Source organism: Mustelus asterias, chromosome 1 (assembly GCF_964213995.1).
Source record: "Mustelus asterias chromosome 1, sMusAst1.hap1.1, whole genome shotgun sequence".
Classification (NCBI taxonomy): domain Eukaryota; kingdom Metazoa; phylum Chordata; class Chondrichthyes; order Carcharhiniformes; family Triakidae; genus Mustelus; species Mustelus asterias.
The window spans coordinates 50,868,523-50,889,479 of NC_135801.1; the positions used below are offsets into that span (position 1 = coordinate 50,868,523).

The following is a 20,957-nucleotide window of genomic DNA, read 5'->3' on the forward strand; positions in this document are numbered from 1 at the left end:
AGGAGTGCAGTGTCATCAGAAATATTTTGTAAAACTGACATGCCCGTGACCATGTTACTGTTTCATATTTAGTTCTCTATTAAACTAGAGTTTCCTGGGTCTTTGTGAGATCTTCCTAGGGCTATGGGTGTTTGTTGGCAGTTTACTGACAAAATAATCTGGGAACAATTACTTTTATGTTTAAAGAAACTATGCATACCGCCACCAAATGAAATAACACCTGAAAGGCCATAGTATATTAGAGGTCATGTATTGTCACAGTGAAAAAGATGAAGATTCTGTTTAAATGTTTAAAATACACAGGTTTTAGTTTGGTTTGTAAAACAAAATAACTTGTGAAGCTATAAGTAGTTGTTCATCACTGAAAGTATAATTTTCAAAACAAAGCAATACACTGGTTCTTTTTTGATTCTTTAAACCGGCAGCTTTGATTCCAGCTTTCTTGTTGCACATGCAAGCATTTAATAGTGTGAACACCAACAATTTATTTAACATCTGCTTTCCAGGACTATTCCAGACTACTTCTGATGAGTTCTGCAACCTTTATTCAGCAAAGAACAATGGAATGTGTTTTCCAGATTCTCCCAGAAAACAAGTGCAAGGACCAGCTTCTAACTATTTAAACCAGATGGATGAATATCACAAAATGGAACAGATCAACAGGTTCAATAAGATAACTGCTATTTGATTTAGAAAACCTCAATAGTTATAGTCATGACACTGACCTGACATGTCAGTTTACGCTGTACTGTTGTGCTACCAAACGGTTTGCTTGTCATATAATTTTTGACAAAATTTAAAACATTGATGAAGTTTGAAGCAAAATAGTGAATTCCTTTCCAATCGAGTACCTTGTTTACTGTTGATTAAAAAAAATACTAGGAGAGCTGAATAAACTAATATTTGACTACTTTAACAATGGAAAATATTTAAAGAAACAGTGCAAAATATTCAACAAAACCTGTTGAGTTTTAGTCCCATTAGTTTTCTTAGTTCTTCTCTAGTGATTGTTTTAAATTCCTCCTACCCTTTCCCCTCTTGATTTTTAGATACTTCTGATGTCTTCTACTGTAAAGATTGATGTAAAATATTTGTTCATTGCTTCCACGATTCCCTTGTTTCCCATTAATTCCCTAGTCTCACACTTTGAAGGACCAACACTCACTTTAGTTACTCTTTTCCTTTTTATATGTGTAGAAACGTTTATTGTCTGTTTATGTATTTCTAACTGGCTTTCTCAATTTCTCATCCCTCATGATTTTTTTAGTCATTCTTTGCTGATTTTTAAAATTTGTACACTCTTTGGACATACAATCATCTTCACAGTATTGTGTGTTTTATCAAATGTTTGCCACTGCTTCTCAGTTGTCCTGCTATTTAATCTATTTTCCAAGTTCACTTTAACCAACCTTTTCTTTTTACCTTTGTAATTGCCTTTCTTTAAGCTTGAGACACCATTCTTAGACCAATATTTTTTACCCTCAAACTGAATGTGAAATCCTATCACGTTATGACCAATGTTGCCTGGATGCTCCTTTACTATTAATTAATCATGTTTCATTACCCACTACCGTAATTTTCCCATAATTTGTCAGAGTGTCAGACGCTAACTAAAAACCAGTCTGTATCACTCCAGATGCACTGTCAAGTTTTCACACCAGATCTTGAGTCACCCTGACCAAATGAAAATTGGGGGTGTGGTTTACGGTATCAATCTGGCAGAGTGGGGCCCAATAGAGCTGGCAAGGCCAGCTCCACAGAGATTGGGGCCATCTTTAAGGGGCACCCCAATCAGCACTGAGGTGAAACTCCCCCAAGCACCCCCCCCCCCCCCCCCCCTCCACCACAAAGGTTTCAGGGGCTTTCCCTGCCCCACCACACAATTATTGGGGGCTCTCCCCCACAAACGCCACGGCAGTATCACCAGCACTTCCTTCCTCAATGGCCAGCTCCCGTCCCAATGCCAGGTTCCCCACTCCCCCTCACTGCCCACTATCCCATCACTGCCAAGTCCCACCCATCAAAGGCCTCAGTGCTCTCCCCCTCCCACCACATTATAATGGGACCCCCCCCAAAATTGGTCTCCCCAGGGGTCTGCTCCTGGCACTGCCCCATAGCATGGGCTGGCAATGCCAGGTTGGTACAGGTTGGCATTGCCTGGGCATGTTCCTCTCCCCCAAGGAACTATACTCTGGCACATTTTTCTAGCTTTCTGTCCTTCTGAAATGTCAAATATCCTTGAATATTCGGGTCTCAGATTTGTTCATCATGCAACCACACCTCTGTAATGACCATCAGATCATACTTATTTGTTGCTACGTATGCTATCAATTCATCTGTTTTTGTAACGAATGCCATGTGAATTCAGTTACAGAGAAATAATGCTGTATTTTTGCGATTCTTCCATACTTTGACCTTATCTGCTGGTACTTTCTTTTGTTTGTATGATCTCTTCCTGTCACACTTTGGTTATCATTAACCATATCGCTACCCTGTTCTGCTGCCTTGCCCTTTCTCTTTAACTTACCAAATCTCCCATCAAATGATCCCTCCCCACCCCTGTTATTTAGTTACTGAACAGATCCCTCTTTCCCCAGCACTACTGCCAGTGCCCCATGACTCAAAACCCATTTTTCCTATACCAATGCTTAAACCACACATTCTTCTTTATGCTATTCCATTTTGCTTGTGGCTCAGGTAGTAATCCAGATATCATTACCCTTGATGTCCTGCTCTTTATTTTATCACTTAGCTGTTTATAATCCCGAAGCAGAACCTCTTTCCTGATCCTATTTATATTGTTGGGACCCACATGAACCATGACAACTGGATCATTGCCCTCCCACTGCAAGTTCCTCTCTAACCCCAAGTAAATGCTCTGAACCCTGGTACTGGGCAGGCCACATAGCCTTTGGGATTCACTCTCAGTTGCTCCAAACTATACTGTGCCCTGCTACAACTATATTCCTATTTGCTCCAGCACACCACCCGCACCCCCCACCCACTGCAGCACTTGAAAGATTCTCTGCACCACTGTGCTGTTGTCAGTTTGCTTCTCCGATCCTGCTCTACCTGGACCCATGTGCCCGGAACGAATCTGAGAACCTAGACTAAGGTATATGACTACCTTCAAGAATAAAATAGTGTCCAGGTAACTGGCCCATTTTTTTGACAAACTCAATGTCCTAATCTCAAACTCCAGCTCATCAACTTGGAGTTCCTGAAGCTGCAGATATTTACCGTCGATATGTTCACTGGGGATTACACTGGCCACAAAATGATACAGCTGCAGCACATCACCTCCACTACAAACTTATATGTTTTTTTTAATAAGTTAGATTTCAAATATTTTTAACTTTCAAGTTCCAAATTCGATGCTGTTATTTAGAAGAATGCTCACCATCTACATACCGGCTAAGTCCAACTTCCATCCTCAATCAATATATTCACCTAAAGACTTCAAAATTAAACTCGCTGCCTCTCACACTCACTCTAAATCACTGCTCCCTCTCACACTCGCTGTTTAATCTCTCCCTGCTGTCTCACTGCTCCCTCTCTCACTCGCTGTTCACAGCTTGCTGCTGTCTCACTGCTTCCTCTTGCACTCACTGCTTAACCACTCCCTGCTGTCTCTCTGCTCCTCTCACACTCACTGTCTGCACTCTCACTGCTGTCTCACTGATCCCTTTCACACTCACTGTTTAACTTCTTCCTGCAGTCTCACTGCTCCTATTCACGCTCACTGCTTGCACTCCCACTGCAGCCTCACTGTCCCTCTCATGCTTATTGTTTACACTCCAACTGCTGTCTCACTGCGCCCTCTCTGTCACTGTTTAACCTCTCTCTGCTGTCTCACTGCTCTCTTTCACACACAGTTTGCACTCCCACTGCTGTTTCATTGCTCCCTCTCACACTCACTCTATAAAATCTCATAACTGCCTCTCTGCTCCAAGATAAATGGAAAAATTACCAGTAATAATGACGTTGGCATGCTGAGGTCCATCTCAACCTGTTGTCAGCAGATCAAAGTTGGCAGCTGATTTGTGATGCTTTGGATAGTTTTTTCATTCTCTGCAAAATCACATGCAATTCCAATGTTGAAAAGTTATGCACTAAGATGCTTCTTGTAACTTTCAATGTTCATCCAAGCTTGATTTTAAGGGAGGCTCAGTGACAAGACTTTATGAACAGAATATGGACCGCAGGTCCATCTCAGCATGAATACTGGATACCTTGCGTACACCCTCACAGCAGTGTTACATATAGGTATAGACATCCCAGCTTGAGAGCCACAATGTATGCTGCAGGGAATATTGATCGTCTGCTGTCCCCACTACTTTGGCAGCCTTTTCCTTCCAAGTGGTGGAGGATGTGCTTTTTGAGGGAAATAGAGTTTTATGGAAGCCTGGAATGTTGCATGTGCTGGCCATTGGTCAGTTTATATGGTGCATCTTCTTTCAAGGAGCCGATGTTGCATAATTATGGACTCAGCGTGTGAAATATGCTTTATCTGCATGTTTGCTGGAATATACAATCCAATCAGCATGTAGATGGTTTAAAGTTTGAAATTGTGTCACACTCAGAATTTTGGGTATGGTTTAATTAAGGACAAGGTGGTGGCTTTGGCACCTTATTTACAGAAACTGGTGTTCATGTGAGGGGGTTGAGTTGTGAAGAATGTACTGCCATGTGTGTTTGCTACATAATGAGATCCATGGTTATGATGGCGAAGGTTGCAGCAATTTGAATTGAATTAAGATCAAGAAGATAAACTATGAGGGTTAATTAGCAAGTAATGTAAAAACAGACAATAAGAGCTTCTTTAAATATATAAAAAGGAAAAGAGAGGCCAAAGTGAACATAGGCCCCTTACAGAACGAAACAGGGGGAAATAATAATCTGAAACCAGGAAATAGCTCAGGGTTAAACAAAGACATTAATAGCATTCCAAAAATACTAAATAATCAAGGGGTAAAAGATGGGGAGGAAATAAATACAATAACCATCACTTGAGAAAAAGTACTAGGGAAACTAATGGGGCTAAGGGCTGATAAGTCCCCTGGGCCTGATAGATTGCATCCTAATATATTAGAGGAAGTAGCTACAGAGATAGTGGATGCACCAAAAATCCTTAAATTCTGGAAAAGTCCCAGGGGATTAGAAAGCTACCAATGTAACATCCTTATTCAAAAAAGGAGGAAGACGAAAACTTTGGCCAGTTAGCTTAATTTCCGTTATTGGGAAAATGTCCATTATAAATGATATAATAGCAGAATATTTAGAAATACATAATAAAATCAAGCAGAATCAGCAAGGCTTCATGCAAAGGAAATTATGCCTGACAAATCTATTAGAATTATTTGAGATGGTAACAAGCAGAATAGATAAAAGGGAACCAGTAAATGTAATATACTTGGATTTCCAAAAAGTGATCGTAAAGGTACTGCACAAAAGGCTACATAATAAGATTAAAAAACCATGGTGTTGAGATAATATATTAGCATGGATAGAGGATTGACTAACTGATAGAAAATAGAGAGTTGGGATAAGAGGGCCATTTTAAGGATGGCAACCTGTAACTAGTGGAATGCCACAGGCATAGTTATTTACAATATATATCAATGACTTGGATGAAGGAAGTGAATGTACTATTGCCAAGTTTGCGCATGACACAAGTAGGTGGGAAGACAAGTGGTGAGGATGACTCAACAGAGAGAATCTTGCCAAGAAGTGGCAGAGTGTTGGTTCCGACGAGAAAATCGGTTTTCTCTCCAGATCTTATCATCTTCTGCCACAAAGAACCGATTGGAGCAGGAATTCACTCCCACCTTGCCGCTCCCTGATTACAGCCACAATTCACACACTGCACCCCTGCCTCACCACCTGATCAGAATAGCACCCCCCCCCCCCTCCCACCCAGAAATCATTGGCCCCCACACAGTCAATGCAATCTTTTTGATGAAATTTGCTCACTAAGGATTGGCTGATGGCAATTGTGAGATTGGAGAACCTTATGAGAATCTCTTTTTCACAAGAATGAGTGTGGCAATGGTCCCTTTCTGCACAGAGTCAGCCTTGCCTACATGTCCATTGTTCCCAGCTGCTGTACCATTGATGGCCTTTTCCTCCTCATCCAGTTCTAAACTGTCAGAATGGAGAAAGGTTTCCATTTCCTCATCTTCCTCCTCCTCAGAGGTTGTAGTTCTGCCCATGGTCTTGTCATTGTTATCGATTTGTAGACTCCTTTGCTGTGCAATGTTGTACAGCATGCAGCACACCACTACAATTCTTGAGATCCTTGCTGGGGCATATTTCAGAGTTCCACCTGAGCAATTGAAGCACTTGAAGCACATTTTTAAAGCCAATGGCCTGCTCAGTGGTACTCCTGGTGACTACATGACTGCTGTGATGGCTCTGCTCTGCCTCTGTCTGGTGGAATTGAGAATTCTGTAGTATGAAGGATTTGTGCAGCTGTCTTGCACACACATGAAGGAAAATCTTGATGTGATCACAAACCACTAGGATATTGAGTGAGTTAGAGAACTTTTGGTTGATGAAGGTGTCCGCATGCTGAGTTGAGACCATTATGGCAACATGGGTGCAATTAATGACACCTTGCCCCTGAAGGAAGCTTGATAATTGGGTAAAGGCTGTACTTCTCTGCATCTGAAATGCCAAATCAATAGGGAAATTAATGTGATCCCCCACACAAGCAAACAGAGCATTAGTTACTGCCTTAATGGATATACCAGACAGGTATCCTGATGATCCCAGCAAAGACTGAGGCATAAAACTTGAGAACAACAATGACCTTCGCAGCCACTGGCAGAGAATGGGGTTTGAGTTGTTTCTGGACCATTGACATATGCCTGTCACCATTTCACAGCTTAACCTCACTCGCCTTTGGCGAGTGATATTGTGGTTCTTGTGATATTGTGGTATGCTGTCCTAGGTCTGTACACTCTTCCCATGGTAGTGCCCGCTTGTTCTCATAGAATCCCTACAGTGCAGAATGAGGCCATTTGGCCCATCGAGTCTGTCCCGACAACAATTCCAACCAGTCCCTATTCTGTCTCTCCTTGTCCTTCATTGTTTACCTGCCACAGGCTCATCTTCTGAATCTACTGCATTCCCTCTGGTCTCCAGATGCTCACATTGATTGACTTCTGTGATGTCTTTGTGCAAGGGTGCTCTTCCCATCTTCTAAAGTGCAATGTGCCCTTCTCCAGCATAGTCCTCCAGGCACCTGTGTACATGAGTAAGTAGGTGCCAAAACATTGTCCTGTGAGTACACCAGTACCAACCTCCTATTCCCTTGGCCTAAGGCAAGACAGTTGATATTGAGTTTGTACCAATTCTGTGTCAGTGAAGACAAGTTTAAAGCAAATTCCAGTAAGGTAATTGCACATCAAAAAATTGGTACCATGGCTATCCAAAGAAATGCACAAAGTTCAGACCTGTTCTTACTAGGTCTAATCTGCACACTTTGAATTCTACACTCCCAGCCTACCAAAATGCGACTTGAGTGGAGGCAGCTGATGATTTAAATGACCAACTGCCACAGTGAATCACATATATGTAAAATGTGCTCTGTCCCCATTCCTGCCACTGCCCCCATGAAAATGGGAAGTGGATTTTCTAGGCTTATCTGGTGTAATTTTAGTCCGAGATCCATTTCTTCTCTACCCCTCTTAGGTTTGGGCTTCCAAGTAATAGGTAGCATCACTATTCTTCCTGATGAAATGTGTGGAGTTTACACATTCTCCATGTGTGTGCATCAGTTTCTTCTGAATGCTCTGGTTTCCTCCCACACTCCAAAGATGTGCAGGTTAGGTGGATTGACCACGCTAAATTGCCCCTTAGTGTCACGGATTAGCAGGGTAAATGCGTGGAGTTACAGGAATGCTCTGTTCTGTTGGAGAGTCAGTGTAGACCTGATGGGCCGAATGGCCTCCTTCTGCACTGTAGGGATTATATGAACATAAAGGATTTCAGATTTGGTTGCATTGACCCTCATTTTTCCCATTCTGCAAGTTTATAATTTCCCTCTTGTAATTTATTGAAGTCCTCCTCAATATTGACCCCGATTTGGTGTCATCAATATGTTATAGGAAAGATAGAACAGGAGGTAAGAGAGGAGGGAGAGTTGCATTTTTGATTCGGGAAAACATCACAGTGGTACTGAGAGGGGATATAGCCAAGGGTTCGCCCACTGAGTCTATATGGGTAGAACTGAGACATAAGAAGGGGGAAATCACTTTGAAAGGATTGTACAATAAGCCCCCAAACAGTCAGCGGGAAATTGAGGAGCAAATATGTAAGGAGATTACAGATAGCTTCAAGAAAACTAGGGTGGTAACAGTAGGGGATTTTAACTTTCCCAACATTGACTGAGACAGCCATAGCATTAGAGGCTTGGATGGAGAGAAATTTGTTGAATGTATTCAGAAGGAATTTCTCATTCAGTATATGGATGGTCCGACTAGAGAGGGGGCAAAACTTGACCTCCTCTTGGGAAATAAGGAAGGGCAGGTGACAGAAGTGTTAGTGAGGGATCACTTTGGGACCAGTGACCATAATTCTATTAGTTTTAAGATAGCTATGAAGAATGATAGGTCTGGCCCAAAATTCTAAATTTTAGCCAATTTTGATGGTATCAGGCAGGAACTTTCAAAAGTTAATTGGGGGAGTCTGTTGGCAGGCAAAGGGACGTTTGGTAAGTGGGAAGCTTTCAAAAGTGTGTTAACCAGGATTCAGGTAAGCACATTCCTCTTAGAGTGAAGGGCAAGGCTGGTAGAAGTAGGGAACCCTGGATGACTCGGAATATTGAGGCCCTGGTCAAGAAGAAGAAGGAGGCACATGACATGTATAGGCAGCTGGGATCAAGTGAATCTCTTGAAGAGTATAGAGGGTGCAGAAGTAGAGTTAAGAGAGAAATCAGGAGGGCAAAAGGGGGACACAAGATTGTTTTGGCAGATAAGGCAAAGGCGAATTCAAGAGCTTCCACAAATACATAAAGGCCAAAAGAGTAACAAGGGAGAGGGTAGGGCCTCTTAAGAATCAAGGTCATCTATGTGCGGATCCGCTAGAGATGGGTGAGATCCTAAACGAATATTTCTCATCAATATTTACTATTGAGAAAGGCATGGATGTTGGGGAACTTGGGGAAATAAATATTGATGTCTTGAGGAGTGTACATATTACAGAGAAGGAGATGCTGTCAGTCTTAAAGTGCATCAAGGTAGATAGGACCTGATGAAGTGTATCCCAGGACATTGTGGGAAGCTAGTGTCCCCTAGCAGAGATATTTGAATCATCGACAGCCACAGGTGAGGTGCCTGAAGATTGCACGGTGGCAAATGTTGTGCCTTTGTTTAAGAAGGGCTGCAGGGAAAAGCCTGGAAACTACAGGCCGGTGAGTCTCACATCTGTAGTGGGTAAGTTGTTAGAAGGTATTCTGAGAGACAGGATCTACAGGCATTTAGAGAGCCAAGGAGTGATTAGGGACAGTCAACATGGCTTTGTGAGTGGAAAATCATATCTCACAAATTTGATTGAGTTTTTTGAAGGGATAACCAAAAAGGTAGGTGGGGGCAGTGCCGTTGATGTTGTCTACATGGATTTTTAGCAAGGCCTTTGACAAGGTACTACATGGCATGTTGTTGCATAAGATTAAATCTCATGGGATCCAGGGTGAAGTAGCCAAATAAATACAAAATTGGCTTGATGACAGAAGACAGAGGGTAGTTGTTGAGGCGGGTACAATTTTGTCTTTTAAAAAGTGTTTAGACAGTTACATTAATAAGATGACTATCGAGGGATATGGGCCAAACACAGGCAATTGGGACTAGCTTAGTCGTTTAATAAAAAAGGGCAGCATGGACAAGTTGGGCTGAAGGGCCTGTTTCCATGCTGTAAACCTCTATGATTCTATCTGATAATTTAGAAATTGTAATTTTGATTCCAAAGTTCAAATCATTAATGTAAATTGTGAACAGCAATGGTCCCCGCTCTGATCCTTGTGGAACATGACCGTTATCTGGTTATGTCACTGGACTGGTAATCCAGAGACCTACGCTAATGTTTCGGGGATATTGGTTCAAATCCCACTATGGCAATTGGTTCATTTGGTTCACTAATGTCCTTCAGGGGAGGAAATCCATCATCCCTCCCAGTATGGCTTGCATATGCCCAGCAAGACCAGCAGCAATGTAGTTGATTCTGAATTGTCTTCTGAAATGGCATACAAACACCCAGTTCAAGGTCATTTAGGAGTGGACAATAAATTCTGCCCTTGCCAACAATATTCCATTAAAGGATAAAGGACTCTCTGCTTTCTGTCTTAGAACAAATTAGCTATGCATCCTGACTATGCATTCTCTGACCTTACTCATTAGTCTGTTATGGGATACCTTATCCAAATCTTTTCCAAAATCCAAATAAATTGCATCTATACCAGTGCATTCTGTTTGCTACCTCCTGAAATAGTTCAATAAGTTTAGTCAAGCAGGATTTTCCCTTTTGAAATCCATGCTGACTATTTATTATTATATTTCACATTTCTCGATGTTCTTCTATTCTCTGCTTTAGTAAGGATTCCATTGTTTTTGCTACCTCCGATGTTAAGCTGCATTTCCCTGACCATTTTCCATCCCATTCATAAATATAGAAATTGCATTTGCAATTCACAAGTTCTCTGGCACTACACCTTTTTGGCTTTTTACACATTAGATTGGAAAGGAGTCCTGTACACATTATAGGAACTCTATTGCCGTATCCCCAAACCTACTTCTTTTGTCCAATGAGTATCAGGGTAGTTCAAATCCCCCATCATTATTATTCTGTTTTTAATTCAATTCCCTAATTTGTCTGCGTATTGCTTCGTCCACCTCCCTCTACAGGTAGCCTGTAGACCACAACCATTAGTGTATTGATCCTTTATTATCTTTAGAATTTTTTCTTATGGGTTCCATTTTTTCATGCTGATAGCTGCATCCCTTTTTACTACTGCCATTATATTATGCTGAATAAGCAAAGCTACTTCACTTTCACTTTTTTGAAATATGCTTTCTGCTGCAATATTCAATTTCCAGTTCTGATTTTTCTGTAGCCATGTCTCAGTAATCATTATCATATCTGCTTCCTCCCAAAGCATGATTGCCTCCAGCTCAGTTTTATTGCAAACTCTATGTGCATTGCTGTACAGATATTTTAATTCATTTTAATAAGATTTCCCTTTCACTTTATGTTTAACCATCTTCTTCAACTACTGTTCTGCTGCTGCTTGTAGTACTTCTACCAGGAGATTTGCTCAGCGTAGCTGACACATTTTGTACAATGGACTTGACACTGAATTTATGCCACAATTGGGCATAATTTCACTATAGAAACTATTTTGTAATATGGCATTAGTGCTAACTAGCAATTAAATTCTGGGTAGTTTGGTTGATTGAGTTGCATTAGGAATTTCAAGGGTTGAAACCAGCTGAACTTATTCCATTTAGGAACCTTATAACTCATCGAGATGGGAGGCTTCTGTCCAAACAGACTAGGTTCATATGATAGCTGAATACAACTTTTATATAATGTGTAAATAGAATAGAAATAATCACACACATTGAGAATGCATATAAAAATATTCAAATTAAATATTTCACAGTTTATTATTGAACTTTGAAAATTTGCTGAATACTTGATACAATATATTGTTTCTCTTACAGTATTCTCATGTTTTGTAATGTAACCACAATAATTGTATTGTTTTCTAGATTAAATAAATTCAGTGATCATCAGGGATAATGGAATATTTTATTATTTGTTTAGAAAACATAAAAAAAATTGTTACTGCCTTCATGAAATGATCAGTGGACTCAAACAGCCCATTGGATTAGTGCATTGTGGGGATGGATCACAGAGACTCTTTATCTTGGAAAAGGAAGGTTTTGTGAAGATTTACACTGCTGATGGAGAATTACTGAAGGAATCATTTCTAGACATCCACAAGCAAGTCCAGAGTGGAATAAAGGTTGGCATTTTTTCTAAAATCTCTGTTCATCATGATAATTTATTAATTATTACAAGCTAGATACCAAAGTAAAAAATAGTTCCCATTAGAAAAATGTCAAGCCTTGTTGCCTTGCCCATGCCTGTGAACAGTAGCTTATCACTTTAATAACTCAATACATCTTTGCCAGATTTGGCCAAACTTTGTGAAGTTTCTCTCCTTTTAGGTGCTGAGATACATTAAAAAACTGGAATGGTCAAGGGTCCCCGATGCACAATGAGTTTAACCGGTGAATATCTGAGTCATTCAGACAAGAAGGTCCAACTTTCTTCTTTGAAGCAGTGGTTCAGAAACTGCAATTGGTGTTTGCATTCTTATGGTAGGGAGAGGAAATGAAGATTTTGAACAATTCCTTTTACGAATGCTCTGCATAGGTAAAAGGTTAGGACAAGGTTAAAATTAACAATGATGCTCCCCACAATAGTGGGGAGTTTCACAACTATTTAACTACAGTGTACCTCACTGCTGGTAACAGACTAGGAGACACTCAGGACAGTGCAGCGAGCCAGTAAGATAGGGTGAGGGGTGAAAAATCAGGTTCATGCCCAGTTTCTTGCCTCTCCCGAACATACTGGCATTGGGTGTGAAGCTGATTTCAATATTGTCAATTTAGATGTCATTAGTGAGTCCCAGATGCTATTGTCCAGGCTCACTTGTCCTTACCTGCTCGCCAGTTGAGGTCTTCACTGGCGAGAATCACAGCTGGTCTCCATCAGCGAAGACCAGACGTGATGGCCTCGCCAGTGGGACCGGATGCCATTTGAGGGTTTGGGTTAACTCTGCAAAGGGGGCGGTCGGAGGGTGGGACCTGAGTGGGGGGATGGGGTCAAGGGGGAGGTGAGGGAAGACTCGCAGATCACCCAAAAAACCAGCGCGATTCTTTCCGTTTTCCCGCTTGTTTGGCACTTCAATTTTTTTTCATAAAATTCCACCCAGAGTTTCAGTTCAAGATCTTTTATTTAGCAAGGAAGCCTGACAGCCATTAGAGCTCACAGACTTCCCAAACAAAGAAATGCTGTCGTAATTATACCTTCAGACTCAACTACAAGCAATTAACATATACCAATCGAAAAGATACATTTGTTTAAAGATTATCTATATCCATTCACAGTTAATAATTAGAATTACATAATGTATAACATATGAGTATAGTTGCCCAATTACAATTTGAGCATGTCTACTCAATTATAACATCGCCAAACTCGTATTCTTCTACTTATCTACTAACTTCCAGACATAGGAATGAAAGCAATATGTTTCACCAGTATCAACTCACTCATCCCTTGTTTTAATGCACACACGAGTTGCAACTACACAGTGTTCAATTGAATTCTTGTGTGCAACTTGTGTGAATAAAGTGTCCCTTATAATTAATACAGCAATGTCCCTTGACTGTTATCTGTAGAAAATCTGAGCGAAGGCAAATAGTTTTTCATCAGCGATTCTCAGTCTGTGCAGTCACGAGAATTTTGCAGCTAGTAATGCAATTTTTGAGTTTGTGTGATTTTTAACTCAGAAACAAAATACTGCAGATGCTGGAATCTGAAGCACAAACAGAAAATGCTGGAAAATCTCAACAGGTCTGACAGCATCTGTGGGGAGAGAATAGACCCAGTGTTACGAGTCTAGATAATCCTTCATCAGAACTCTCTTAATAAAATGGCACACTGATTTTCATTGTCAATGATCACAAGTGCACAACGGCCGTCGATGTGCTTTGTTGAGATTTGGGCCCTCAACAACTTAAATGTTTCACCACTTATTTTGAGGCTCTGAAATTACTCTTTCTTCCTAATTTTGTTCTTGTTCTAGTCTCTCTCTACCCACTGAAGTCCTGCAACTTAAAGACAGCCTAGCAACCAACATCACTTATATCAGCTTCTGAGAGGCTCACATGATAATTTACATCAAGTTTTATCACCTGGCTATGGGGAAATAATTAGTACCAACAATGAAACATTATTTGGAAATTAACATCAGGGGAACTGAATCTGTGTCTTAGTATATTTGTTTTAGTGCATGATTGGAGTTAATCTCCTGGTGGGGTGAGATATCTTCATGATTCATTATCCCATTAGCTATTGAGAAGAAGCTAGTGGTAGCAGCAACTAGAAGAGCTTTCCAATCCAATCCAATCCAGTCCAGTCCATGGCTCCAGAATGGACTGGCCACATTCTGAGAAAAATCAAATATAACATCACAGGAAAACAGCTTGTTGATTGTTTGGGAGTGTTTTTCTTATTCATCTTTCAAAACTTAGTTAATTTTAATAATTACAAGGTTTTCTTATTAGTTAAGTTTACAAAGAGTCATAAAGTTTATTCGATTGGCTGGTGAGCATTTCCTATTTATCTTAACTGGGGAATTTTAATCAGGGCAAGGAGAACATTTATTGAAATAAGAATATAAGCACAGGCAGGACGAGAGACATTAATTGAAATTTAATCAGTGAAATCATTAATTAGACACTATAAAAATGGCAGGGCAGGTGGTGTGTGATGGCTGCAGAATGTAGGAACTCGTGAACACCTGTTTGATCCAATTCAAGCATGTCTTACAGTAAGTGCCTACAGCTGGAGGAACTTCGGCTCAGAGTCATTAAGCTGGAGGCTGAGCTGCAGACATTGCTACAGGTCAGGGAGGGGGAAGGTTACCTGAATACTTTGTTCCGGGAAATGATCACACTCCTTGGGATAGGGTCATCTGATTTAGTCAGTGGTCAGTGACAGGAGGGTATGATTGCAAGTGAGGCAGGTATGGGGATGAAAAGATAGAAGTGGGGAAGCCTCAGCCATTCCAGTTGACGAAAATTATCAAAATTAGTAGGGATGAAGGCAGGAGCTGCAGATTAGATGATCAAACTAACCATGGCATTGTGGTACAGGAAGCCATTCAAGTGGGGGGAGTTAATAGGAATGTCGCAGTAGTAAAGAACAGTTTTGTCAGGGAAATAAACACTGCTGTCTGCAGTCAAAAGTGAGGCTCCAGAAGGCTGTGTTATTAGGACTTGGGACATCTGCTCTGGGCTGGAAAGGCATTTGCAGTGGGAGAAGGAGGATCCAGTAGTCATGGTTACCGTAGGTACCAATGACATCAGTATTTTTTCTTCATTCTGTCACAATGTGAGCATCACTGGCAAGGCCAGCATTTGTTGCCCATCCCAAATTGACCTTAAACATGAGTGGCTTGTGCAGCCATTTTTTCAGGTAGGAGTCAACCACGTTGATCTGGAGTCATGTAAGCCAGACCAGGTAAGGACAGCAGATTGCTAGGAACAATCATTAAAAGTTTCATGGTCACCACTATTGAGACTAGCTTTCAATTCCAAATGAAATTAATTGAAATTAAATTCCACCAGCTTCTATGGCCCAGAACATAGCCTGCGTTGCTGGATTACTAATTCAGTGATGTTACCATTACACACCATCTCCCCATGGAGAGGTAGGACTTAGAAAGATGTTCTGCTTAGAGAGAATGAACAGTTAAGGCTAAATTAAAAAGCAGGATCTTAAAGGTAAGATCTTTGTATTATCTGACCCGCAAGAGAATTGAAGTAGGATAAATAAGATTAGTGAGTTAAATGAGTGGTTCAAAGATTGGTAAGAAGTTTAACAACACCAGGCTAAAGTCCAACAGGTTTATTTGGTAGCAAAAGCCACACAAGCTTTCGGAGCTGCAAGCCCCTTCTTCAGGTGAGTGGGAATTCTGTTCACAAACAGAGCATATAAAGACACAAACTCAATTTACATGAATAATGGTTGGAATGCGAATACTTATAACTAATCAAGTCTTTAAGAAACAAAACAGCATGAGTGGAGAGAGCATCAAGACAGGCTAAAAAGATGTGTATTGTCTCCCACTCACCTGAAGAAGGGGCTTGCAGCTCCGAAAGCTTGTGTGGCTTTTGCTACCAAATAAACCTGTTGGACTTTAACCTGGTGTTGTTAAACTTCTTACTGTGTTTACCCCAGTCCAACGCCGGCATCTCCACATCAAAGATTGGTGGCAGAAATTAGTTTTGATTCATGGGGCATTGACACCAGTACTGGGGAAAGAAGCTGTACCATTGGAACAGTCTTTGCCTGAACCATGCTGGAACCAGTGTCCTGGCAAGACACATAACCAGAGCGGGAGATCGGGCTCTAAACTGAATAGTTGGAGCGAGGGATCAGATGAGGAAAGATGCGATAGAGAAGGCAAGACAAGAGAGCGAAGTGGCAGAGCGAAGTGGCAGAAGGAGAATTAATAATCTGTGTGGTAAGAAGGAACAGAGTGTACAAACGTAAGATCACTGACATGCCCACCCATTTTGACCCCTGACATGCCCGCCCTTCCCATCATTGCCTCCACTCAGGTACCCCCTCATAGCCCTCACCCTCACTCAGGTCCCACCCCCTTGTCTCTGTCCTTGGCATTCTGGCAGTGCCCAAGTGAAAAATCTCACTGGTAGCTAACGGGAAGCTGCCTCCACTACCAGAAAACCCATCCTGCGAGTCCAGAAAATCCCGGCCTTTTTCTTGCAGGTAATGATTACTTTTTATTAACAAATTAGTGGCCGGAGTTATACAATCTCGCCCACAACTGGGATTCTCCAGTCTTGTTGCAGTGAATGGAGATGCAATGAATGCAGCAGTAACGGGTGTGTGAAATTGGAGAATTCCGGCCAGTATGTTTGGAACTTCTTTCGTGTATGATTAGAAGTTTAACGATGCACCAAATTCAAGCCATAATATGTGAATACTAGTCATTGTTCTAAATCAAATATACAAAATGCCAGAGAGTTATTGTGTACAGAAACACTATGCTGAATCAATGCTGATATGGAACTCTTTGAAAACACATCTATTTACAGTCTAATCTAATCCCATTTACCGAGAATTATATTTGAATTAATGGCCAGGCAGTGCCCATCTGGCAACCTGGCAGTGCCTGGTTGGACACTAAGTGTGCCAGGTGCAGTGCCAAGGGGGTGGGATTTATGTGGGGGTGGAGCCCTGATGGAGGGGGTTATGCACAATGACGGGGGCTGTACACAAAGGGGCTGTCCACAATGATGGGGGGGCCTGTGCAAGGGGGAGGCTATGAATGGTGGGGGTGGGGGGGGTGGGGGGGGAGGGGGGGGGTGTGCAGGGCTGAGTAGCCGAGGGAGCTGTGATTAGGGGGGTGGCATGTTGGAGGGTCTGCCAGGGAATTCATTGAGAAGGTCCTGATGCTCCAATGCTGGCGACCCATGTCGGTGTGGGGGGTAACAATACTGCCGATGATGGTGGGGGGAGAGCCAATGTCTTGGGTGGGAGGAGGTCTCCTGGTTCACGAGCAGATCAGGGCACCATGCACAATGGCGCCCGAGTGCTCTGAAGCCAGATTCACCGGTGTATTTAGGTTCCACTCCCCTCATACCAGTGCAAACCTCCCAACTGTCAAAATAATTGACAGTGTGTCAGAAGATTGCAGTGCCAAGCTTGCCGAAAAGACCGGGGTGGAGGACTCCCATTTACATGCCATTATGACACTTACATTTTTTGGAAAAATTCTGCCCTATAACACTGACTGCAGTCCAAAAATAAAATTAGGACACAAAAGCAGAATAGATGGAACTGCCTGTATTACTGAAAAGAAAACTGTTTGCAATTAATGTGGGGATCCAGACAACACACTCCTTGCCAATGCTGAACAGAAGGCAGCAATTTAAGTTTTCGCTCAACGTAAACATGGGAAAGGACAGATATCCGACATCCGTGAAGACAAGATTAATTTTAAGTAGTTCTTCATCCCCAATTCACATTTTCCACCTAACTTTTAAAATCCATCCTTTCCAAATGCAGAAATTCTTCCTCCAAAGATGAAGACGTGGCTTGAGAGATGGGGCAGGGATTTAGATTTTTGTATCATTGGGATCTCTTCTGGGGAAGGGGTGACCTGTTCAAAAGGGACAGGTTACACCTGAACTGGAGGGGGACTGATATCCTGGTGGGGAGATTTGCTCGAGCCATTCGAGTGGGTTTAAACTAGTTTGGCAGGGGGTGGGACCCAAAGCAGTAGGGAGACGGAAGAGAAAGTTGAGGACAGCACAGAAGCTAAAGAGAGCGCATTAAGTAGTAAAGGCAGTGTCAGTAATCCTAGTACCAGACAGATCAGGCAAAAGCAGAGCAGAAAGCAAGGGAAGTCCAGATTAAACTGCATTTATTTCAATGCAAGAGGTCTGACGGGCAAGGCAGATGAACTCAGGGCATGGATGGGAACGTGGGACTGGGATATTATAGCAATTACTGAAACATGGCAAACGGAGGGAGAGGACCGGCAGCTCAATGTTCCAGGATACAGATGCTATAGGAAAAATAGAACAGGAGGTAAGAGAGGAGGGGGAATTGCACTTTTGATTAGGGAAAACATCACGGCAGTACTGAGAGGGAATATATCCGAGAGTTCAGCCACTGAGTCTATGGGTAGAACTGAGAAGTAAGAAGGGGTAATTCACTTTGACAGGGTTATGCTGTAGGCCCCAAAATAGTCAGTGAGAAATTGAGGAGCAAATATGTGAGGAGATTACAGATAGCTCGAAGAAAAATAGGGTGGTAATAGTAGGGGATTTTTTTCCCTGGAGCGAGGGAGGCTTAGGGGTGATCTTATAGAGGTCTATAAAATAATGAAGGGCATAGATCAGCTCGGTAGTCAATATCTGGACAGTCAATAGTGAACAGTGATGAAGGTTATCTCGAATTGCAATGGGATCTTGATCAATTGGGCCAGTGGGCTGACGAATGGCAGATGGAGTTTAATTTAGATAAATGCGAGGTGATGCATTTTGGTCGATCGAACCAGGGCAGGACTTACTCAGTTAATGGTAGGGCGTTGAGGAGAGTTATAGAACAAAGAGATCTAGGGGTACAGGTTCATAGCTCCTTGAAAGTGGAGTCACAGGTTGACAGAGTGGTGAAGGGGGCATTCGGCATACTTGGTTTCATTGGTCAGAATACAGGGGTTCGGATGTCTTGTTGACGTTGTACAAGACATTGGTAAGGCCACACTTGAAATACTGTGTACAGTTCTGGTCACCCTATTATAGAAAGGATATTATTAAACTAGAAAGAGTGCAGAAAAGATTTACTAGGATGCTACCGGGATTTGATGGTTTGAGTTACAAGGAGAGGCTGGATAGAAATCATAGAAACCCTACAGTGTAGAAAGAGGCCATTCGGCCCATCGAGTCTACGCCGACCACAATCCCACCCAGGCCCTACCCCCATATCCCTACATATTTACCCGCTAATCCCTCTAACCTACCCATCTCAAGACATTAAGGGGCAATTTTAGCACGGCCAATCAACCTAACCCACACATCTTTGGACTGTGGGAGGAAACCGGAGCACCCGGATGAAACCCATGCAGACACGAGGAGAATGTGCAAACTCCACACAGACAGTGACCCAAGCCGGGAATCGAACCCAGGTCCCTGGAGCTGTGAAGCAGCAATGCTAACCACTGTGCTACCGTGCCGCCCCGATAGGCTGGGACCTTTTTCTCTGGAGCGTAGAAGGCTCAGGGGTGATCTTGTAGAGGTCTGTAAAATAATGAGGAGCAGAGATCAGCTAGATAGTCAATATTTTTTCCCAAAGGTAGGGAAGTCTAAAACTAGAGGGCATAGGTTTAAGGTGAGAGGGGAGAGATACAAAAGGGTCCAGAGGGGCAATTTTTTTTACACGGGGGTGAGTGTCTGGAACAAGCTGCCAGAGGTAGTAGTAGAGGCAGGTACAATTTTGTCTTTTAAAAAGCATTTAGATGGTTACATGGGTAAGATGGGGATAGGGGGATATGGGCCAAATGCAGGCAATTGGGACTAGCTTAAGGGTTTTTAAAAAAAAAGGGCGCATGGACAAGTTGAGCCGAAGGGCCTGTTTCCATGCTGTAAACCTCTATGACTCTATAAATGGGTCTTCAAACTTGACATACAATATGTAAGAGAAACACATTCTCATTGTTTGAGCTTCTGTTTATCCTGTGAATTGTATAGAAAAGGAATTACTTCTCTGGCGACCTACGAGGGAAGACAAGGCATCAAACAAGATGCTTCTCGACCAGCAAGGTATCTTCACAAAATTGCTTATAAATTAAAAATCCAGTTATTTCTTCTTTATAGAAGGGCCAGTGGATTCCAACTAGAAAGAGAGTTGCTCTTTGTTCTTTCCTCTTCTGGGAATCAGTGAAGTTAATTTTCTGTGCAGCTCATAGAATCAAGATAGATTTTAAATCAAACAATAGAAAATTACTTTTAATCATAACCCATTGACCCCTTTTGATCTTTTTGAAGTGGGTTCAAGATGGTGAGACTGCTTCTTTAATTCTTTCTTGTTGAACACTTAAGAGTCATTTAAACTAATTTGAATATCAATTAGTTTTGAACAGTAGAGTTCAATTTTATTGATGGACCTTTATTTAAGTTTTTAAAAATGTCTCAATCTAACGTCAAAAGTAATTCAGAAAGATTGGGTGAATTTGGGAGGCAGGGATCAATCCTATGCCTGAGTGGTGAACATAAAGCAAGTTGGTGGAAGATAGCAAATCTTCACTTAGTTAGCTCAGTTGGCTGGACAGCTGGTTAGTGATACAGAGCAATACCAACAGCACGGGTCATTTTCTGTACCGGCTGGGATTATTCATGAAGGCCCCGCTTTCTCAACCTTGCCTGTCGTCTGAGGTGCGGTGATCCTCTGGTTAAATCACCACCAGTCACAGCCTATGGTCATCTGGGACTATGTAGACTTTTACTTTACTTCAAAGGTTATATGGGAGTGAGTTTCAGATCCCCACCATCCTCTGGATGAAAAGGAGTGTCCGTTACATCCCATTGCACATCCTACCTCATACCAAAAATCTATGCCATCTGGTTATGGAC

At 42.0% G+C, this 20,957-nt stretch overlaps 1 protein-coding gene across 3 annotated transcripts in view; it reads left to right on the forward strand.

Annotated features, from left to right (window-relative positions):
* The window catches only part of hhip (hedgehog interacting protein), a 175,661-nt gene that overhangs the window by 10,352 nt on the left and 144,352 nt on the right, over positions 1–20,957 (forward strand). For all 3 annotated transcript variants that reach the window (XR_013497730.1, XM_078212128.1, XM_078212117.1), the window contains exons 3-4: positions 507–663; positions 11,824–12,025. Coding sequence is in view for 2 of the 3 variants with exons in the window: in XM_078212128.1 (XP_078068254.1) it covers positions 507–663; positions 11,824–12,025 (359 nt within the window). In the remaining variant the exon portion in view is untranslated. The remainder of the gene's footprint in view (positions 1–506; positions 664–11,823; positions 12,026–20,957) is intronic.